The 20,894-nt window shown below is 47.5% G+C and overlaps 1 protein-coding gene across 1 annotated transcript in view; it reads right to left on the bottom strand.

Moving 5' to 3' along the window:
- NOL4L (nucleolar protein 4 like) overlaps positions 1 to 20,894 on the bottom strand; it is a 117,225-nt gene that overhangs the window by 38,711 nt on the left and 57,620 nt on the right. The window contains exon 4 of the mRNA XM_063101921.1: positions 15,335 to 15,444. Coding sequence (XP_062957991.1) covers positions 15,335 to 15,444 — 110 coding nt within the window. The remainder of the gene's footprint in view (positions 1 to 15,334; positions 15,445 to 20,894) is intronic.

The raw sequence follows: 20,894 nt of genomic DNA on the forward strand, positions 1-20,894 counted from the left end.
CATGACAGAGCCCATGGCAGGGGGCTGGAGTTGTACAGGAAAAGGTTTTGGGGCCGCAGCTGCTGCACGGAGACCTTTCTGGTGGCAGGATTCACATGCTGGAGGCCAGTGTCCAGGGTGGGGGTGGAGCGGGGAACCAAGGGGCTGGGACCTGTGCTATTTGCATTCAGGCCCTTCCTCAGTGTGACCTCAGGCAGGTGACTCAGCCTCTCCAAGCCTTGGTTTTCTCACCTCTAAAATGGGGGAACAACACCAGGGGCTCATTTTTGAAGGCTGTGGTGAGGCTTAAATGTAGTGATGCCTGAAGAGGGCTGGACTGGTGTCTGGCATACAGCACCTGCCCTGACCTTAGTTATCGTTAATGACAGAGATGTGAAAAATAAGTAATTAATAGTACAGTCAGCAGCCAGCACACATTCACTGAGTCCTACTGTGTTCCAGGGCCTGATCCAGGTGCAGGGGCCTGGGGAGTGAAACAAGCAGACCTGGGCCTGTCCCCAGGAAGCTGCTGGTGGCCTGACCTGTTCCCTAATCTATCGCTTTCTTTTTCCTTTCTCTTCTCCCTTCCATTCCCTTGGGAAATAGTGTCATTAATGTTGGAGAAACAGGGCTCTCTTTCACACTAACCCTATGACTTCAGATGAGTTACTTAAGCTCTCTGAAACTGAGCCTCGGTTTCCCCGTGTTGTGAGGAATTGAATTCTGTGTCAGCAAAGGCCCTGGGCAATTGTTCCTGCTCTCCTCCTTGCCTTCCTCTCCTCCCTTCTTTCTCCCCACTTTCCCTCTGTTTCCTCTCCTTACTATTCTTTTTCCCTGCCCAAGCCTTTGGCATCTTAACATCCAAAGACATTGTCAAGTTCATTTCATGAAGCCCAGGCCATGGCAGATACTGTGGACTAGCTCACCTGATACCCCAAATCAACATCCTCCCTTGTCTTTCTCAATTACAAAGGCTGGAAAAATGAAATTCTTACTTTCCCAGCCTCCCTTACAGCTGATTGGGGATTGGGAGGAGACACGTGACCCTGTTCTGGCCAATGAAATGTCAACAAAAATCTTTTGGCAACTCTCTGGGAAAGTTTTGCTTTGCTGGACTGGGCTTGCAATACTCCTTCCCATCTTCTTCTTGCTTTGGATATGGACAAGATGGTTGGAACAATAGCAGCCAATTTGCAACTACGAGGAAAAGGTCAACAGCATCACAGAGACACCAACCCAACATTACAGACATTAGTACCAACAGTGGCTCCTCCACTCTTCTTGTTTTGGGATTAAAATAACTTCATGTTTTGTATTCAGTCAGCTGGGTTTTTGTATGTAGTCAAAAGCATTCCTTACTGATTCACAGGGCTCATCTATGGATGGACCAGACAGCAAGGACCCCCCCATTCCCATGTGGCCTTTTCTCTGGAGTGTTGGGTGTGCTGTGTCTGGACACCCGCTGTGCATACTGTGGTGCTTTGGGGCAGACAAGCATCTAGTCCACTCACCTGTGGACTCTGTAGGAGGGAAGAGTGTCAAGCTATGGGACAGGTGTGCCCAGGCACTTCCTCAGCCACAAGAGAAACTTGAGGCATGCAGAACCACTCCAAATGCCCAAGGCTTAAAATGACCATGGGCTGGCAAGGCATGGGCTCTGTGACTCATTTCTATGGGGGGGGGGGGGCTGCTTGTGGTTGTGCTGGGCTGAACCCCTTTTCCTGACTGTCTTGGCACCCCAGCCCAAAGCTCAAGGCTATCCAGGTCCTGGTATTGGGATACTGCAGAAGGGGATGAGAGGTGCAGGTGGGCTCTGGGCCCCCTGCCCAGCTTTGCTAGCAACATTGCCTGTCTGCTGCTACACTTGATATACTGGCTTCCTCCCCAGAAGAAATTCCCTTGAAGAAAGGGTTTCCTGTGTAAAAAGTCTGGCCCAAACCTGCTGTTCCAGTAACAGAGAAGTTGTAGCATGGAGAAGTCAAAGTTAGACAGCTGGTCATGGGTTAGGGCCACACCTAGAACCAGAGTCACCAGACTTTCTCTCAGGTGCTTGTCTCCACTTGCTGTTAACCTGGTAATGCCCCTGTTCTCCTCTGGCAGAGGAAGATGCACCACGGTGCACACAACAAGCTCTGTGCCCAGCCAGCAAGCCCTGGGAGAACTGACCTCTGCAGACTGCTCCATTGTACCCCAAGTACATCTTCCCCCTCGCTCCCTCTGTCCTAGCCCTCTGCTGTTCCTGCCCCAGGGCCTTTGCACTTGCTGACTCCTCTGCCTGGGAAGCGCATCCCCCATCGTGTTCTCTGGGCTGGCCACTTCTCATCATTCGGTCTTGGCTCTGGTGCCACCCCTTCAGAGAGGCCGCCTCGTCCAGAGGCGTTGCCTAACATCTTACCCTGTTTTAATTCTCTGCCCCAAACTTCTCACTTTTGCATATTTGTTTCGTATTGACTTGTTTATCACCCCCCCAGCCTTTGAGCTCCTGAGGGTGGGCACCTTATCCATCTCATTCACTGCTGTATCCTCAGTGTTCAGAATGGCACCCAGCACATAGTAGGAACATAAATAAATGATTTTTGAATGAACGAAGGAGGAAATTTCTTTAAAACTATACCACACAGTGTCACAGGGAGGGCAGCTGTCTTGTAGGCTGTGAGCAGAAGCTGTGGGCCTCTGTCTCTCAGTCTGAGTGGGGGTGGGGGAGCTACAGGCCTGCAGGGGGGGGGGTCCACGCCCAATAACCCTGAGCAAAACAAAGCAGCTAGCACACGTTCACAACACTATGCCTTCCCATCCTCAAAGAAAAAAAAAAAAAAAAAAAAAAAAGCCCGTTAATGAGGTAAACACAATCACAACCAGGAAAAAGCTTGGCCATGCTTCTTCGGGTCCACCCAAAGCCATTATCTCTAATTGATCTCCAGACATCAGCTGCTGAAACGTCTGAAACCCTCCTGCATCCTCCAGGTCTGGTTACAAAGCCCCGGCCCACCCACCTACCCACCCACTGAGTGGAGTCAGGTCTCCTAAAGCTGCTCTTTGCTGGGGTGACAGGACCTGTCTGGGCCCCACATGAAAAGGACCCATCAGGCTGACAAGCTTCTGGGGGAGTCAAGAATCTGTGGAAAAGCCACAAGCTGCCAGGGGCTGAGCGGCCTGTGTTTCAGTGCATTAAGCAGAAGTCTTGACAAAGCCACCAGGAGTCTCCCCCTCAAAAAAGCAACAAAACCCAGCTTGGGGTGGAGAGAGCACCCTGCCCCAAACCCCACCAGCTCTGGATAAAAGAGGCACCTGAAAACTGGAGTAGGAGTTTAGTTCTGAAGACAAAACAAAAACAGGACTTAGCCACAAGACTACAAATCCCCTCTGGGTCTCAGTCGGGCTGGGCTCAGAGTTGGGGGGGTTACAAGGTCAGCCATTGGTTCAGTGACCATCTGGATGTTTGGAACAGCTCCTTCCTGGCCCGGCCCAGGAAAGACACCTCCTTTCCTGTTGGATCTCTTGTCCTTAGAGACAGGGCTGAGAGTTGCTACCCAGGCTGGTTTGCAGGGTGGTATACAGTCAGAGCTCTAAGAGGACAGAGCTGCCGCCTCCCCTCACTTACGGAGGCCCAAGTAGCAGCTCCGACCTCCGTCCCAGCTTTTCCCTTGACACAGATAAAGCATCCCCAGGCCAGCCCTGTATGTGGGGTTTCTGCTCATGGCACCAGGCCATGCACCAGTAAATTATGGGCACTGCATGCATTTTTTCCCTGGATAATGAAGTTGAAAAGCCACCTCGGCATCCTTGCATTTGTAGGAGTGGATGTCTGCAGCCCTGAAGGGGACTAAGCCTGGAGGAGCTGCTGGGGACAATGAGCTGGTTAGGTTTGAGGTATCTACTAGCTCCATTAGGCAAGTGGCTCTCGAAACAGGATGTCGGTGTCTTCCGCTCCCTTCCCACATAGCTTCAGGGAGGCAAGAGGAAAGAGGAGACAACAGACCTCTCTGAACCCTGGTTGCCCTGGCAAAACAGCGGAAATATGCATTTTTTTTTTTTTTTTTTGAGCATTTGGAAACTGCAGCAAGTTTCTAGAAAGCACTGGAGGATGTTCAATAGCATATATTGATTAGGAAAATAATGCCCTATAACAAAAGATATTTGACAATTAGCTTTTCACACCTCCTTTGCAGTTTCAAAGAAAGGTTTCTGAGAAGAGAAATCATTCCCTCTCAAGTTCAGAAGTGCCCTGTTTTGCTCTACACCATCTTTAGGAGGATGGAGAATGCTGGGCTGTCTGTGTTTATGGCATCCAGATTCCCACATTGGGGTCATGGTGCTCCTGGCTCACAGTCCAGCCCTGTTTTTTGGGTCAGCATAAAGAACTGCGGTAAATGTGTCTTAGCTTAACACTTACGTGGTCGCATCAGCTGGGGCCTCTGCAGTGCTTTCCCCCACCAAGAAGGGGGCACAAAAATCTTTAGGCATTAAAGAAACAATTTTTTCTGAAGTAATTTTTTTTTTTCAAGCCAGTGAAATTTTTTAAAAGAAAGCCAACAAGAGGGGAACAATTCCTACTAGATATTAAAACATATTATAAAGTCTTAATACTTAAAACAGTGTCATGCTGGTATGTGAGTAGCCAAAGAGACCAATGGACTGAAAAGAAGTAGATTATGCTTTGAATGGAAATTTAGTTAAGTCATCAAGATGGTATCTCAAATCAGTGGGGAAGAACAGATTATTTAATAATGATACTAACACAAAAGCAGGATACTTATCTCAAAATATACCAGGATAAGCTCCAAATGGATCAAAGATAAAATATAAAAAATGAAAACGTGTGTTTTTTGCTCTGTCAGCTGAGAGAACCTAAAAGAAAGGACACCCCAGCAGCAATAAGCACACATAGCACCCAGATCTTATTTTTTGTTTTGTGTTTGGTGGCTGACCAGTATGGGGATCCAAACCCTTGACCTTGGTGTTATTACACTGCACGCTAACCAACCGAGCTAACTGGTCAGTCCAGAGAGATCTTGGTTTTTTGATATAATTCTCCAATGAAAGGAATCAGGGCTCCTTGGAGAAACAGCTGATTCTAGGACTTGGGCAGGAAATATACAGGATGAGTCTGGAGCATCCTATAGTGCCAAAAAATAAAGGAACATCAAAAACAACAAGCAAAAACATTGAAGGGGTGTGTCAAAAGAGCACAGGAGGCTGGCTAGTTAGCTCAGTTGGTTACAGCATGGTATTGATAACACCAAGGACCAGGGTTCGATCCCTGTACCAGCCAGCTGCCAAAAAAAACAACAACCCCAAAACAGCAGAGGAACCAACCAAAAGAGCTCCCAATGGCCAAAGCTGGAAACATGAGCAACAAAATAAGGGAGTATTGGTTTATAAACCAAAGTATAAAATAAATAGCCATGAGTTCATGCTGATATAAATAAATGCCTGAGTAAAATAATACATGTGGGAGGAGAGACAGATTTCCCATGTGCAAGAATTCCAAATAATTTATGCAGATACCTCACCCTCAAGGCCCTCCTTGAGAACATAACTCCCCCTCCAGAGGTGTGGGCTGCACATAGTAACTTCCAATGTGTGCGTATAGAGAGGGGGAAAAGAGTGACTTAGAGTGAAGAAACCTGACAAAGATCGCCTCAGCCAGGTGTGATCAAGGCCAATATCAACAGTCATTAATCATGTTGATAGTATGTGCCCTTGATATGATGTGATGAAATGGCATTCCATGTCTGTGGTCTTCCCTTCTAACAACCCATAAAAAGTTTATGTTTTATATGGAGAAAAATATCAGACAAATTCCAAAATCCTACAAAGTACATGACCAATACTCTTCAAAACTGTCAAGGTCATCAAAAACAAGGAAAGTCTGAGAAGCTGTCACAGCCCAGCAGAGCCTAAAGAGACATGATAACTAAACATGATGTTGTATCCTGGATGGAATCTTGGAACAGAAAGGGACATTAGGCAAAAACCAGGGAAATGTAAATAAACAATAGACCTCCGTTAATAATAATGTAACAATACTGGTTCACTAATTATTACAAAGATGTAAGATGTTAATAATAGAGGAAACTGTGTGTGGATGGGTGGGTAATGTGGGAACTCTGTACCATCTTCTCAATTTTTGTGTAAATCTAAAACTTCTCACAAATAGTCTATTTAAAAAAATGAAACCATAGAACTACTAAAAGAAAACATGGGGGTGGAGTGGAGTTAGCCTTTTGAAGATTCAAATGCAGAATTCGTTAAAGAAAAAAATTGATAAATCTGAGTATATAAAAATAAAAATGACAAAACACACATAGTATAAGCAAGATAAGAGATAAAGGGCTAAGGATGGGAAAAAAGAGGCAATAGATAACTCTGGGGAATCAAAAGAAAGGAAATGTAATCACAGTACACTAACTGGGTCAATTGAATAATATGCACATTGTCATAGCAATATAAATAATGAATAGTGATTTATTTAAATAGAGAGGTATAGATATATAGTGGGATGGAGAAGGAGAAATAATAAGTGTGTTTTGAGACGGTGCAAAAGTGTAAATACTTATCTCCTACAGCAAGAAATTAAACAACAACAACAAAAGCCCATATTGAGAAATCAAGATCTACCAGTATAAGCATGTATTTAGAAATGCAAGGTAAATACCAAAAGAGATTGCTAGAAGATACAAAAGAAAAGAGGCTACCTCTAGAAAGTAGAGACTGAACTGGGGAGGCTGGGGCAGGGCCTACTTTTTTTTTTTTATATGATTTAAAAAAAAATTCTATCGATAAAAATAAAAATGAATAGAAAACAAAAAAGATAAAGGGCTACCAGAGAAGCTATTCTGAGGGTGAGATGCCCTGGGGTTATGGTAGAGGGTCTTGGGACACAGGGTAGAAGATGAGCATGGTATCCCAACTGTACATCTTCTTACAGAGCAAATGCTCCAAAGAGCAGACTCTGCCAAGAGAAATCCAAACAGCAGCTTTGATCAAGGTCAATCAGTATTTCAGTAGCTTTTTGTGGTTTTTTGCCACAGCAGAAACCTTCCACAGTGCCAGAGATTTATTGAGACAGGAAAAGGTTTGGACTATAGATTTTCAGATCTTGAATATGTGGCCAATGGCATTTCAGGCCTTTCCTGTGCTCTCATGGTGGCAAGCTGAGCGCCTTCAGCTCAGCCACATAACAAGTAACAGGTGGGCTGATTCCAGAGGCCTGCTGAGGGTGACTAAGACTCCTTACAAGAGAGAGAGCAAGAGAAGGAAGCCAGCAGCAAACCAGTAAGGCCCAGAGTGGGGAAGGCAGTGGTGGGCAGAAAGGCAGGAGGCTGGGAACTGAGCAAGGGATGTCTGTGTACTTTAGTGGGTGGGCTTAGTGGGGAGAGGATGAAAGGGACTAAAATCCAGGCAGCTAAGGCATCAGACCCCACATCCTTACAAAAGTCACAGGGTTCACCCATGTATTGCTCCATGCCTGGTTCCAGAAAGCAGACAAATGCTCAAATTTGAAAAGACTGGTCTAGAGAAGTGGCTACTGCAAGACAGTAGCAAAAATTGCAAACAGTGAAAAGAGGCTGATGATAGTGAAGATGTGCTGAGGGCTGCAAAAGAAGATGCTGTCTCTCATAATGAAAACTAAGGTGCTCTTTATGTTTAACCTCCTCAACCTCCCCCAAGGGAAGACCTCCAAGGTTAAGAAGCTCTGAAATTTTACTGGGAAACTCTGCCTTTGATCATCCTAAAATATCTCACGTTGCCATATCTAATGCTTTTTTGCCTTGCACATCTACGTATTTGACACTAGCAGTACTGCCCCTCTTTCTTTTATTTTCATTTTCCTTTTGGTGTCATTAAAAAAAGGGTAAATACCAAATGTTTGGATTTTGCCATTTAAAAAGGCCTGTCTGAGTCTTTTTGACTCTGTGTAGTGGAATTTAACCCATTCACATTTATTGTGATTTACTGATGTTCAATCTTGTTCCTGTTAGCGTACTTTATGTTTTTTCCTTATTATAGTGCTTTTTGATGGTTTCTTCTGTTATTCCCCCATTTAATCACTCTTGCTGGACTAATCAAGTATTCTTTGTTTCTTTTATTTTCTCTACTGGTTTAGAAGTTCTACATTCTATTTCTATTTTATGGAAATTACTCTTTAACTTTAAAGAAACACATCAGAACCTCTGCTTCTTTAAGAGACCACCAAAGGTCACACACACTGAGCAGCAGCAGGAGACATGGCAATGTTTCCATTCTGTCATTTCTCCACTGAACTCTCACCTTGCATGGGCTGCAGGCCAGCCTGAGGAAGGGAAGGAGAAAATCATTACTGCTGTCAGGCTCTTAAACCTGGTTGTCCAAGTCAGTACCTGTGGGTTCTCCCCAGGTTAAGAATGCTATGAGTCAGGCATTGTTTGAGTAAGTGACAGGCTCTCATTGTAACCCATTAACTGTGCTTCTCCTTTGGGTCTGTCCATCATGTGGGGTCCTTCTGAGCAGGGGGGGAAGTTGAGAGGGTTCATGAGAAAAGAAATAGGGGGAAGGGCTCAGAGAGAAAAAGAACTAAACCCTGCTTTAATCCCTCCCTGCCCCACAACTTAGTCCAAATGATAATGATTAAGAAGTGAACATGGTCAGCCAAAAAGTGAAAACAACCAAAATGTCCATTGACAGATGAAAAATGGATAAACAAAATGTGGTATATCCATACAATGGAAAATTATTCAGCCATAAAAAGGGATGAAGTTCTGACACATGCTACCACATAGATAAACCTTGAAGACACTATGCTAAGTGAAAGCAGCCAGACAAAAAGGATAAATACAGTATGATCCCACTTATATAGAGTAGTCAGATTCATAGAGACAAAAAGTAGAATGGAGGTTACCAAGGGCTGGGGGAGGGAATAGGAATTATTGCTTAAAGGTACAGAGTTTCTGTTTGGGGTGATGAAAAATTTTTAGAAATAGGTAGTTGGTGATGGTTGCACAACACTGTAAATATACTCAATGTCATGAATTACATATGAGGGCACTTCAAAAAGTTCACGGAAAAATAGAGTTAAAAGATAATACCAATCCTTCCACAAACTTTTTGAAGTACCCTCGTAATTAAAGATGACTAAAATGGCAATATATGTATATCTTACATATATTTACCACAATTCTTAAAAACAGTGAATGTGGAATGAAATTTTTAAAAAGAAAGAAAAAAAGAAAAGAAAGAAGTGAGTGTGGAGAGTTTTTCAGGGTGGGCTTGTTTCCTTTGTCTCCTAGGGAGATGGGAGTCTGAGCACGTTCCTGCTCGGAGTCCTTGCCTGACTCCTAGTGCTGATGGAGGACAGCACTCTCTCCTCTGCCTAGCTTCAGAGAAAGGTCCTTGTTCTGAGTCTCCTTCTCCTCTGCCTCCTTTCCCTAAGCTGGCTCTGGCCTTCCCCAGCCCCAGGTCCTGCTCAAGCTGTTGCTTCTCAGCTTCCCCCACCCAGGCCCTCTCTGCTTGCCCAAATCCCATTTAAAAATTAGTGAGGGTCCCCTGAACCACCTGGCAGGTTTCTGGCCCCATCTTATTTCTGTTTTCTGCCCCAGGTTATAGCTCCGTGGCTGCCGTCTTCTTCCCTCTACTAAAAAGAGCTCCTTTATAGCAACCACACAGTCTTACCCATCTTTGTGGCCCTGGGCTCCTGTACAAGGTCATGATTCAATGTGGCTATTAAACAACCGTTGCATAATATTACCATCAGTAGCAGGAGCAGTCACTGAGATTTCCCCCATGTGCCCAACACAGTGCTAAGCACTTACCTTGCTCTTGGAATAACTCTACAGGGTAGGGGTATTATCATTACTGTCATGAGGAAAAAGAAGCATGGAGAGGTGAGGCCACTTGCCCAAAGTCACACAGCTTGTAGGTGGTGGAGCTGATATCGCCAGCCTGACTCCAGGGTCCTCAGCTTAACGAAGTGAAGTGGGTGGGTGGGCTGGAATCCTGGCTGAGAACAGTGCCAGTGGCTGCTCCTCACAGTCTTACTTTCAGGAGCAAGAGGGCCAGTAATCTGCCAGGGCCCTGGGCAAGGGCTACCAAGCCTACACATCCCATGTGTGTACCCTTGGAGAGGGAGACCTGCCTTCCAGGACCCAAGGAAAACTCTGGGTCAAGAGAAAACGGCAGAGGAGAGGAAGGCAGAGGTTAACGGAGGCAAGCAAGAGCCTCTGTCACGTGGCCTGAAACAATGGAGCAGCACACCACTTCACACGCTGCTGAGAGAACCATTAAAACCATTAGCGGGACATTAGCTCTGCTCCAAGAACTGGAGAGAGGGGAGGCGGAAGAAGGTGCTGACTGTTTTCCCCTCTGGACAGACACGGAGTTGGGGGTGTAGGACCCAGAAAGGGTCGCAGTCTCTACTTCCATAAAATAAAGTACATGTCGAGAGGGAGTGCAGGTGAGTGTCTCTCCGCTTCCACATCTGATTTCTACACCAGGGTCTTGGCTCAACCACTGCGATATCAGGGAAGATCAGGATAGTGTGGATACCAAATAACGTATGTACCCCTGCAGAGAACTTAGCATTTACAAGGTAGGGGTGATGCCCCCTAACCCCCTGCCAAATTCCTCTTCCAACATTTTCTTATTTTCCTTATATTTAAGGTGGTCCCCTGGTCCCAGGCCAAACAAAGCCCTCGACCTGTACTTGCTTCCCTCTGGCATGCTCTGCTCTGCCAGCCTCTCTGCCAAGGACGTTTTCCCTCTGCAAACCCCATGGGTGATACTTGCCTGTGGCTTCTGCTTGCAGCTGGCATGCCCGCTGCAGATGCTAATGAGCATATCCACTCACTGTGGGGAGAAGCAGGGTTTGGTGCGTGGGCAGGTGCACAGGTTTGGGGATGAAAGAGATCTTGGTTTCAGTTCCTGAGTGGTTGTGTGACCTTGAGCAAGTGCTGACAAACTTTCTGAGCCTCAGCTATCAAATCTGTAAAATGAGGACAGTTGCACGACCCTGCAGAGTCGTGAGGGCGAGGGACATGGTGTGTAAAGGGCTGGATGCAAAACAGGTACCCAGTCTATAACCAATCTGCCTGAGATGTCGCTCACCCGCTTGCTGCCTTGTCCCTCCTCCGAGCCCTTCCTACAGACCCCAGAGTGCTGACTCGGTCTTTCCTGCTCTCTCTCTTGCCATGAGACCCAGTGGGCAGAGACTTGGCCTGTTCACCACTGTCTCCTTGGCACCTGGGACAGTGCCTGGCTCAGAGTGTGCAAATGGATGGATGGATGTGTAAATGAGTGAATAAATGAATGACAGGAAAATTATATAACCAGCTTATTCGACAGGTGGAAATATCAACACCCAGAGGGTAGAGAGACAGAATAATATGAGAAACCAGCAGCAGAAAAACAAAGCAGGTTATAAAATGGCATGCACAGGATATTTTATTCAACAGACCGAAAGGGTGGACACCAAAACATTCAGAGATCTGAGTGGCGGGATGAAGGTGATTTTTATCACCATTGTTTTGCTTTTTGGCTACTGAATTTTCTACTGAGGCTGTGTGTTACTTGCGTAATTAAAAAAAAAAAAGATGCAAGGAAACCAGGTGAGACAGAAAACAAAACCAGTGGCGCATGCAGAAGAGGGTCCAGCATGCCCCTTGGTGAATCTTGCACACGTCCTTGGCAGGGGATCTGAAAGATCAGCAGCTTGGGGTGGCACCTCTTGGCTGTCCCTGGCCCTGAGAACGTGGCCTGCACTACTCCCTGGGACCTCATCTTATCAGAGAGTGCTATCAGCCATTCCCTGAGACAGTCCACATTTTGCGAAATCTTTGTACTCTGCCACCTCCAAGAAGATATATTCATCATCTGTACAAGTAAGTGATTTCAGTTTGTATCTTTATAAGAGTTTTCCTGAATAAGGGGAAAAACCTCTTTTATCAGGCTATACTCCCCTGTTTTCAGCTCAATGTGGCCACCTCTATAACAGCTCCTGGGATCTGTGCCTTATGATGGCGGTCCCGGAGGGTGGAGTATGATCTGCACAGAACCATACGCGTTGAGGACACTCTATAAGTATTTGCTGCATTGAATTAGACCTCAAGAAGAATCTTTTCTCTTTGTGTGAATATTGTTATTGAATTTTTATTTTACTTAACACCCTCTGCAAAGAAGGATTCATTTCCCAGCACATTAATCTGACACAAGTGGACTGCAAGTAACGTGATCCTGCCCAACCCTCAAGAAAATCCCACCGCCTGTACGTTGTTTGATGGAAGAGACATGAAGAGGAATGTTCTACTTGCCTTGCCATTTGTCTCCTGGATATATGATGTCGAAAAAAATGAACTGTTGGGATTTTTTTCTCACCCAAAGTTTTTAGATATAAAGCTTTGCTCAGCATTAATAAAATATTATTTATCCTGGTTCCCAGTTACTTTAGAATTGGGATTATTTTCCATGTAGCCAGCATTCATTATCTGCAAACACTGTAGGTGTCCTCTTGGCATTTTGTGGTCAGAGTGATGGAATTAAAGCACTTTCAAAGCCCTGTCTTGGGACATGGGGTTTGACAGCAGCAGAACCTTTCCCGTGGCTGTGTTTGGATGTGGGGGAGGGGCATTCACCCATCCCAGGGGAGCCGTGCTCTGTCTTCGCTGTCCAAGAAAGAAGCTACTAATTCATGTATGTGTATTTTTAGTTCCAACTCAAGCTGAAGAATCAAAGACCTCTGAGTTCTTGGCCCTTCCTTGCTGCTGTAGATAAACAATCTGGTGAGCAATGTGATTTCTTATTTTGCCATGTGCCAGCCATAAAACAGGGATAACAACACTGCCTAAGAAGCTGAGGCCTTGAAAGCTCATTGCTGTATGTGGAGTGCTGGAGACTGACAGATGAGAGGCCCTAGGAGCGAGGTGGGATGCTGCTTCACCTGCCAGGTGGTGTGAGGAGGGTCTGCACTTTGATCTCCTGCAGCACACAGGAGAAGCTGGCTACTTCTAGAGGGCCACCATATGGGAAACTGAATGAAGACAAGGAAGATTCATCCAACCCCACTGTTAGCAGAAGCCACCCCAATCTCATCCCCCACCCCATGTGGACTCCCAGCACACCCTGGGGACAAATGCCTTCCCCCTATCCTCCCTTCTTCTGGGAGTAGCGGAACCTGGCTAGGGCAATGTATCCATCTTGTTTCATGAACTTCATTCATTCACAGATATTCACCAAGTGCTCATGTGCCCAACACTGTGCTTTTCCCTCTTCCCTCAGCAATAGAACTCCACATGTTCTCTGCCCTAGTCACACCAGCCTCTCAAATCTCTTGCAGGCCCTGTCCTCCCTTGAGCCACAGGACCTTTGCACAAGCTATTCCCTCAGCCTGAAACACTCTTTCCTTCGGAACCCTTTCTCAGCTGAAGCATCCCTTTCTGAAGCAAACATTCCCTGACCCTGCCTCAGTCCACCACCGCCCTCACCCTAAGTACGCCCAGCGCCGTGTGTCCATCTGCGTTTTACCATCACAGCCGCACCTGATGCCTGATTAATGGCTTCCTCAGTCATTTACCGTTACCTACGAGGAGCGGGGCGTTTGCGGGTGATCTTTTCGCCGGTGTCTGTCTTCTCCTAGATCAGAAGAGGATCGAGGAAGGCTGCTGTCTTTGCTCAGCCCAGAGCCTGGCTCACAGAATAGGGCTCCATAAATATTTGTTGAATGACTGAATCCTTGTCAAAGCACCTAACCAATAATCTTAATCCCCCTTATTAATGTGAACATACAATAAGAATTTTTAACCGAATCAAATATAACAGGACCCGTTAATGAGGGATCACGACTTGCACCATGCTGACCACTACTGGTTTTAGCAGTGATCCAGATCTAGTGCCGTTTTGTAGGAAAGAGGGGGCTGTATTCCCTGTCTGTCTGTCTGGCTGGCTCTGTGCCTTGCTTGTCACGGCAACAAATGAGAACAGCGATAGGAATGTGTAAGAAGCCAGGTGGCTGTGATGGTGTGGATGGTTACAGGAAAAGAAAGGCATAAATTACTCTTCGGCAGTAGTCAGAGAAGATCTGACACTGAACCTGCTCAGTGGTGTTGAGATTTTATAACCATTAACAAAAGCGACACCCTCGTTATTGACATTCCTGCAGGAAAAACAACTTGGCCTTTGTGAGCTGGAAACCTGACCCCAACACAATTTTTTCCACTGAAATTATTTTTGATGAGGTGAAGTTTCTTAGGGATGCAACCATCATGGAACAGGCACTCTCATATGAGAAGTCATGGCAGACACAGAGATGCACACAGTTCTACCATCCAGAGCAAAGCTCGCTTCATTCCACTTCTGGGGCTGGGCAGGGTTGGGGACAGGAGGGCTCGCCATCCCTCCTCTTCAAGGGAGTGCAGAACTCAGTACTGTGTTCAAGCCAGCCGTCAAGGGCCCAGATACCCCCTGAACATGTCCTGTCTGTTACACGGCCATGAAGCTGGCCACGGAGCCATCACCCCCTCGGCACACACGTTCTGGTTGTCAGGGAGACCAGTGCTGCAGGACAGCAGGCACCAGGGATGGGAGTCACACTCGAGTTCTGACCTGCCTTCCAACGGGGGAGAAAGAACCCATGCCCTCAGTCAGGCCACAGAACTCAGTGGGTGCAGAGGTCACAAGAGAGGAGAACACTCAAAGCCAGAGGTGAGAAATGACTACCCAGGTTTCAGGCAGCACAGAAGGAGGGGTTGGCGCTCACCTAGTCCTTCTTTGGAAGCCAGTCAGGCCACTCGCTTTGCAAGGGTCAGAAGGTGGACTGTGTGGGGAAGCAGGCAAGAGGGATTTTTCTCCTCACAGACTGTTTCCACCGTGCCTGACAACCCTTGGCAAACCACAGTGTTGGGGAGTCTTGGACAGTCAGGGGGCCCCAGGGCCTTATCTTGCCCGGGCCACCCTCCAAGGCTCATTCTCCTGGCCTGTCTGGGCCCCAAGAGTGACAGAGGCCGCAGGCAGGCAGCCAGGGCGTCCCTCTTCTGCCTCCTGGGGAAAGGAGGGAGTGAGGAGGCAGACAGAGGCAGAGAAGAGAGAACCACCACGGCGAGCTCCAGCCGACCCCCTCCGTTGCCCGCCCTTGGGGAATGTGTGGTGAGGTCTGAGCTTCCCCTGGGGCTTTGCTGTCTGCCTAACAGACCCTCTAACGAGGAACACATTCTTTCCTTCCCTCTCCTCCCCTCTCAGCCTGGACTGCACAGCCCAGATAACCAGATAAGGGCCTCTTTGATTTCCAGTGTGTTTACACAGGCTGTGGCCCCAAGTCTTGGAAAGAATCACCCACAGCCAGGCAAGTCGGGACACCTCCAGGTGGGGTGAGGGGGGACAGATGCCTTACCTGCTCCTGGGAATTCATCACCCGCAACTTCATCTGCTTCAGGTACGTGGAGGTGAGGGGCATGTTGTAGTCAATAATCCCGGAGACCAGAGGAGACGGAGGCTCGTTTTCTGGCAGAAGGAACAAAAGGAAGCCCACTTTCAGTCTGTGCTGTGGGCCTGTCATGTACATGGAAGATTCAACAGGGATGCCACCTCTAAGGAACAGGCCCGAGGTCACAGGCTGGGGGCCTTCCCACCATATCTGCTCCGTACATGTGGACCGTGTGGTGTTGAAATGTTTTTCAATTAGGTGCCGGAGTTTGAGATTTCACATGTTAAAAGTATGAATTTTTGGCTTCTTTGAAACTGGAAGTTCTGACCACATGGGGCCTGCATTGCCAAAGGCAAGCGAGCTGCACCCGCTTCTCTTAGACGGGGGTGTGCCCTCCATCCTGCCATAGTCCCCACCACTGCTATCTCATTGCACACCTTGGCTCAATTATGACACTTGCCAGGGCCTTAAAGACATATAAGTTTCCAACCCTGGTCTAAGTCAGCTCTCTTCCTGGGGAACACATGTCGCCATCACCACCACCCAACCCCAGCGCACCCCCTAGTACCATGTGGCTCAAAGGTCTGGCCCAGGCCTCCAGAACTGCCCTCCCCACCGAGGTTCCTCCTTAATCACCTGCGGAGGGCATCATTCCTCCCACTTACTGCTTTGTTGTAATGATCAAAGTAAGGCACGTTCTTTTCGTAGAAAATTTGCAAAGTGCAGAAAGATGTAAAGAAAAACATTTAAAACCATAATTGCACCAAACAGCTTAGCATGTGCTTCTGTTTATTTTTTCCTTGTGATCTTCTTTACATACTTGATATCATAATGCGTTCAGAGAATTATAGTCTGCTTTTAAAAAAAGGTGGTTTGTTTTTCTTGGTTAACATTTTATAATAGGTATTTTCTCCAACATCGAAAATCTTATTTTGCTTTGCAAATGTTATTTTTATAGCTATGTAATATTTTACCATAATTTACTTAAGTCATTCCCTTATGATTGGCTATTAAGGTTGGTTCCTATTGGGGCTATTATAAACAACACTGCAGGGAACATCTTTGTGCATAAATATTGATCTCTATTTCTGATCTTTTCCTTTTTAGAAAAGATTCTAAGAAATGGAATTCATGGATCAAAAGGTAGGAATATTTGAAAACTCTTGAAGTCTCTGGCCAAGCTGCTGGAGGAATAGTCTCAATTACCTGTTGTCTGGCCTCCTCCTCCTGCCTCCAAGGACTTCAGGCCAGGTTCATTTCACCCCAGGCCTTTGATCAAAAGATCCTCTGGTGCCTAGTTCTATTGCTGGGCTCGGATTTGAGCAGTGTGAGGAGAAGCAGGAGTGACTTCCAGACTAGCCAAAGCCTGCCTCCATCATCACCACCATACCCAAGAGACAGGCTGCAGGGGAGGCAGGTGAGAGGGCCAAGGTGGAGGAAATGCAGAGGATATCTGGGGGTGATCTGCTACCCCTCCAGAGCAGAGGTCAAACCAAAAAGACCCCTGCAACCTTGAAAACACTGTGCCAAGTGAAAGGAGCCAGACACAAAAGGACAAATACTATACAATTCCACTTACATGAAATATCTAGAACAGGCAAGTTCATAGAGACAGAAAGTAGGACAGAGGTTACCAGGGGCAGGGGGTGGGGGATGGGAATGAGAAGTTAATGCTTAATAGGTATAGAGTTTCTGTTTATGGTGATGAAAAAGTTTTGGAAATAGTGATGGTGGTTGCTCAACAGTGTGAATATCATTTAATGCCTTAAAATGGTATAATTAAGAATTATTAAAGTGGCAAATTTTATGTAATACTTTAACACAATTAAAAAAGAAAAAAAGGGGGCTGGCTGGTTAGCTCACTTGGTCAGAGTGTGGTGCTGATAACACCAGGGTCAAGGGTTCAGATCCTGTACTGGCCAGCCACCAAAAAAAAAAAAAATTCTCTGCAGATGAGGGGGTGAAGTTACCCAGAGAGGACAAGGGAAGTTTCTGCTTGGCAAGAGTAGGAACAGTCCTGCAGAAAACGGAGATCCAAACAGACTGCTGTTCTCCCAGCAGCCCTCAAGAGGTGGACCAGGGGTCCATTCTGAGGCTAGGTACACCAGGTAATTGTACAGATTGAGTAATGTTTTCAATCAAGTTTTATAAAAATGCGAAACTTTGTTTTTTTTTTTTTTTTTTTTTTTTTAAAGATGACCGGTAAGGGGATCTTGAACCCATGGCCTTAGTGTTGTCAGCACCACACTCTCTCAAGTGAGCCACGGGCCAGCCCTTTGTTTTGCTTTTTAAAGCTATGATGTCACACACAGAATGTTTCACTTTTTGTTTTTTGAGGAAGAGGTAAATGTCACTGATAGAATATCTCAGAAACCAGCTTAAAACAGACCCCCGCCCTTTTTAAAAGAGAGTTCCTTGTGGTTGGGTGGCACACATTCCCGGACGCCAACATCTCAGCCTCTGGTGTATGTGGAAACCCAATGTGCTTTTGTATCCTCTTCTCCTTGACATCGTCAATCTAGACTCAACTTCCATAACCCGGGGGCTTTGAGGACTTGGCCCCCCAAAATCGACTGGGTTAGAGGTAATATGTCAGGCAGACATTCCAGTGACAACACTGAGATGGTTCCTGTTTTCAGTTCCTAGGTCTTCAGACTGAGGGCTCTGCTGTCTCCATTTCACTTCCTCAAAGACGAGGTTGTCTGGTGAGAAGCTATTAGACATCATGGTACATGTGAAGGCTCACCCTCGCTTTGACAGCCCCTGGTCAGAGCTTTACCGGATGTCACAGTGACTCTGAGCTTGGTAGTCTATGGAGGCAGGCAGCTGTGTTCTTTTACTGATGGTTACCCACATCCTGCCTGAAGTGCCATGACTAAAGTATCTTTAATAAAGCCAGTCACAGTTTGACTTAGGGAAAAAAAAACAAGGGCTAGCATGGGATGTTTGGGAGATGGGAAAAGGGGTCTTCCTTGGTCTGTTTCCTCCCCAGAATCTCCCAGATCAGAAACCGCTTCCAGTGCCAAGAGGTGAGGCAGGAGAGCTCAGGAAGACGAAGGCAGGATGCCCTTGTCTTGGGGAAGCTGGGATGTCCTGAGCAAACACACAATCCCATTAGAGAACATCTTGCATTGGTGAGCAGTGACACGCTCAGTTCTGCAATCCCAGAAGTAAGTTCTGTTGGAGAAGCAGGAACTTGGTGGGCAGGGGACATTCCAGGTGAGGCACTGAGCCGTGGTGCTGGTGGAGGGAGGTCAGAGCTCGACCACACCACAGTTAAGAGAAAGGCAGCTAGGGTATTTGGCAGTGGGGAGCTCCGCGTGCTCTGAAGAAGTGGTGCCCACTGACAGGACCAGCTTAGTGGGAAAGAGAGAAGGAGCAGGGGCCATTGGTGCTCTGCGGAGTCACATGCTCACAGGAGAGACAAGTGCTGGGCTGGGGGATAAGCTAAGGTGGAAACGTGAACACAGAAAAGTGGATCCCTTGGGCTCTGCCGAGACAGGCTGGGCCCCCAGTGTGGGCAACACATGTGGTGGCCACACTCGAGCCAATACAAATAACCTAATACCACTGCACGTTTGGATGTTGTTACCATAGAGAGGGGTGGATTAGAAGCCAGCAAGGGCCATGGAGCCTAAATAACCCAGCAAGCTGCTGATAAGCGAGGCAGAGAAAGTGCCAGAGAAATATTTCAGCACCTCTCTGCTAAGGAAAACTGAAACCAGCCCAAGCACTAGACCTAGTTTTACACGGCCTTGAAAATAATCAATGATGTAGAGGCTTCACCAAAGCCAAGCCAAAAGCTGACCTCCACAGCTGGTCACCCATGGCACTTATAAATCAGCACAAATTTCAACTGAGGTGGTGGTCCTCAATTTCTCCAGGTGGCACATGAGGTGGCAATTCTCACGAGCTTTCACCTACAGAGTGGAGGAACTCCTACTCCAGAGCAACAGTAGCTTCTGGGTGCCAGTGACAAGGGGTAGAGGATCTCCCAGGCAGTGCAACATGATGAGGGCCCAGCACAGGGAAGCCATGAGATCAGCCTGGGGTTCAGATTTGGAAACAGAAATCCCAGGTCCAGGGCCAGCTCAAAAGGTGATTAAAAAAAAATCTTGCTGGGAAGTGAATCAATGGATCTGCAAGTCTTCGAGGAGCACTGATGTGCGTGCATTCAGGGTGGGGAACGTGAGGAAGCCATGCATGGCTCAAGAAACGTGAGTGAGGAACGAGCAGCATCCATTAGAGCACAGAGGAGGAAGAGCTAAAAGGGCCCTGGGGTGGCTCAAGAAAGCTTCGTGAAGAGGGTCTGAACAGGACTCATGTTCAATCTCCTAGCTAACAGCTACTGAGCGCTTGCTAAGTGCTCCATATGGACCCTCTTGCTCAATGCTCCCAAGAACCCATGAGGTGGGCGCAGTATTAACACCCCCATTGTACAGTTGAGGAAGCAGCACAGAGAGAGGCAATGCAGCTTTCCCATAGTCACGCAGCAAGTATGAGCGCCAGCAGAGGACAGGCCCTGCAGGGGCAAAGGAACGGGCTAGAATGGGGTCATGTTAGGGAAGGACAGGAAAGAGGGATCTGGAGGGGCCAGGCATGGAAGGCCTTGGAAACCACGCAGAGGAGTCTGGGCCTGGTAGCAAAGGAAGCCAGCCCGAGTGGACAACTTGCTCGCTGAGGAGGGCTAACCGTTGTTGCCCATTACCAACTCCTAGTTTGCAATCATGCAACAATATCTTGTCACATCAAAGAAAACAGAAGCATGCCCCCAGAGGTCCCTTTCCCCACGAGCAGGGACTGCTCTGAGGGCACACCCGGTTCCCATTCTCTCCAGCCTGGACTCGTTCAGGGGCTGGGGGAAGAGGAGCATGGAGTCTGGATGCCCTGGAATTTCCCATCCTTGGACTTCCTGATCCTCTACAGCCTCCTTTGTTTATGCTCCTGGAGCTGGGGGAGGGCACGGGGCTGTCCAGTCCCCCACACTCTGCTGGGGACAAACCGCTGAGCAAGGGAGGCCACTCTGTTTCCTTTCTTTCTTTTTAACATGAGGCCAGAAAGCAAGGCATTCTCCCAGCAGCCCTCAAGAGGTCTCCATCCTGTTCCCTGTCCCCCTTCCCTCCCCCACCTTCCTGGGACAGGAACACTGGGCCTGCCTCTGGGGCCAGGGGCAGGCTCCGATTTCCCAGGGAGGAGGGAGGGCTGGTGTGGCAGGGGTGCCTGTGAAAGAGCAGTGGCCGCATCCAGAAAGGCTCACCGCGTGCAGAAAGGCTCACCGCATCCAGAAAGGCCAGCATGGCGGGCAGAGATAGGATCTCCAGGCTCCAGGCTCCAGGCTCCCAGCTGGGGCAGGAGAGGGGAGAACCTGCCAGCTGGCGGGGATGGCCCAGGAGCCTAATGCCTCTGGCCATTTAGCAGACAGGGGAGCCTTTCAGACTCTAAAGCTCTACACTGGCAGCTTCCAGAAACCAAACCCTGTGTCCAGGATGCGGACACAGCATGCTTGCCTGGATGAGGTGGGGGTGCA

Source organism: Cynocephalus volans, chromosome 1 (genome assembly GCF_027409185.1).
Source record: "Cynocephalus volans isolate mCynVol1 chromosome 1, mCynVol1.pri, whole genome shotgun sequence".
NCBI lineage: Eukaryota > Metazoa > Chordata > Mammalia > Dermoptera > Cynocephalidae > Cynocephalus > Cynocephalus volans.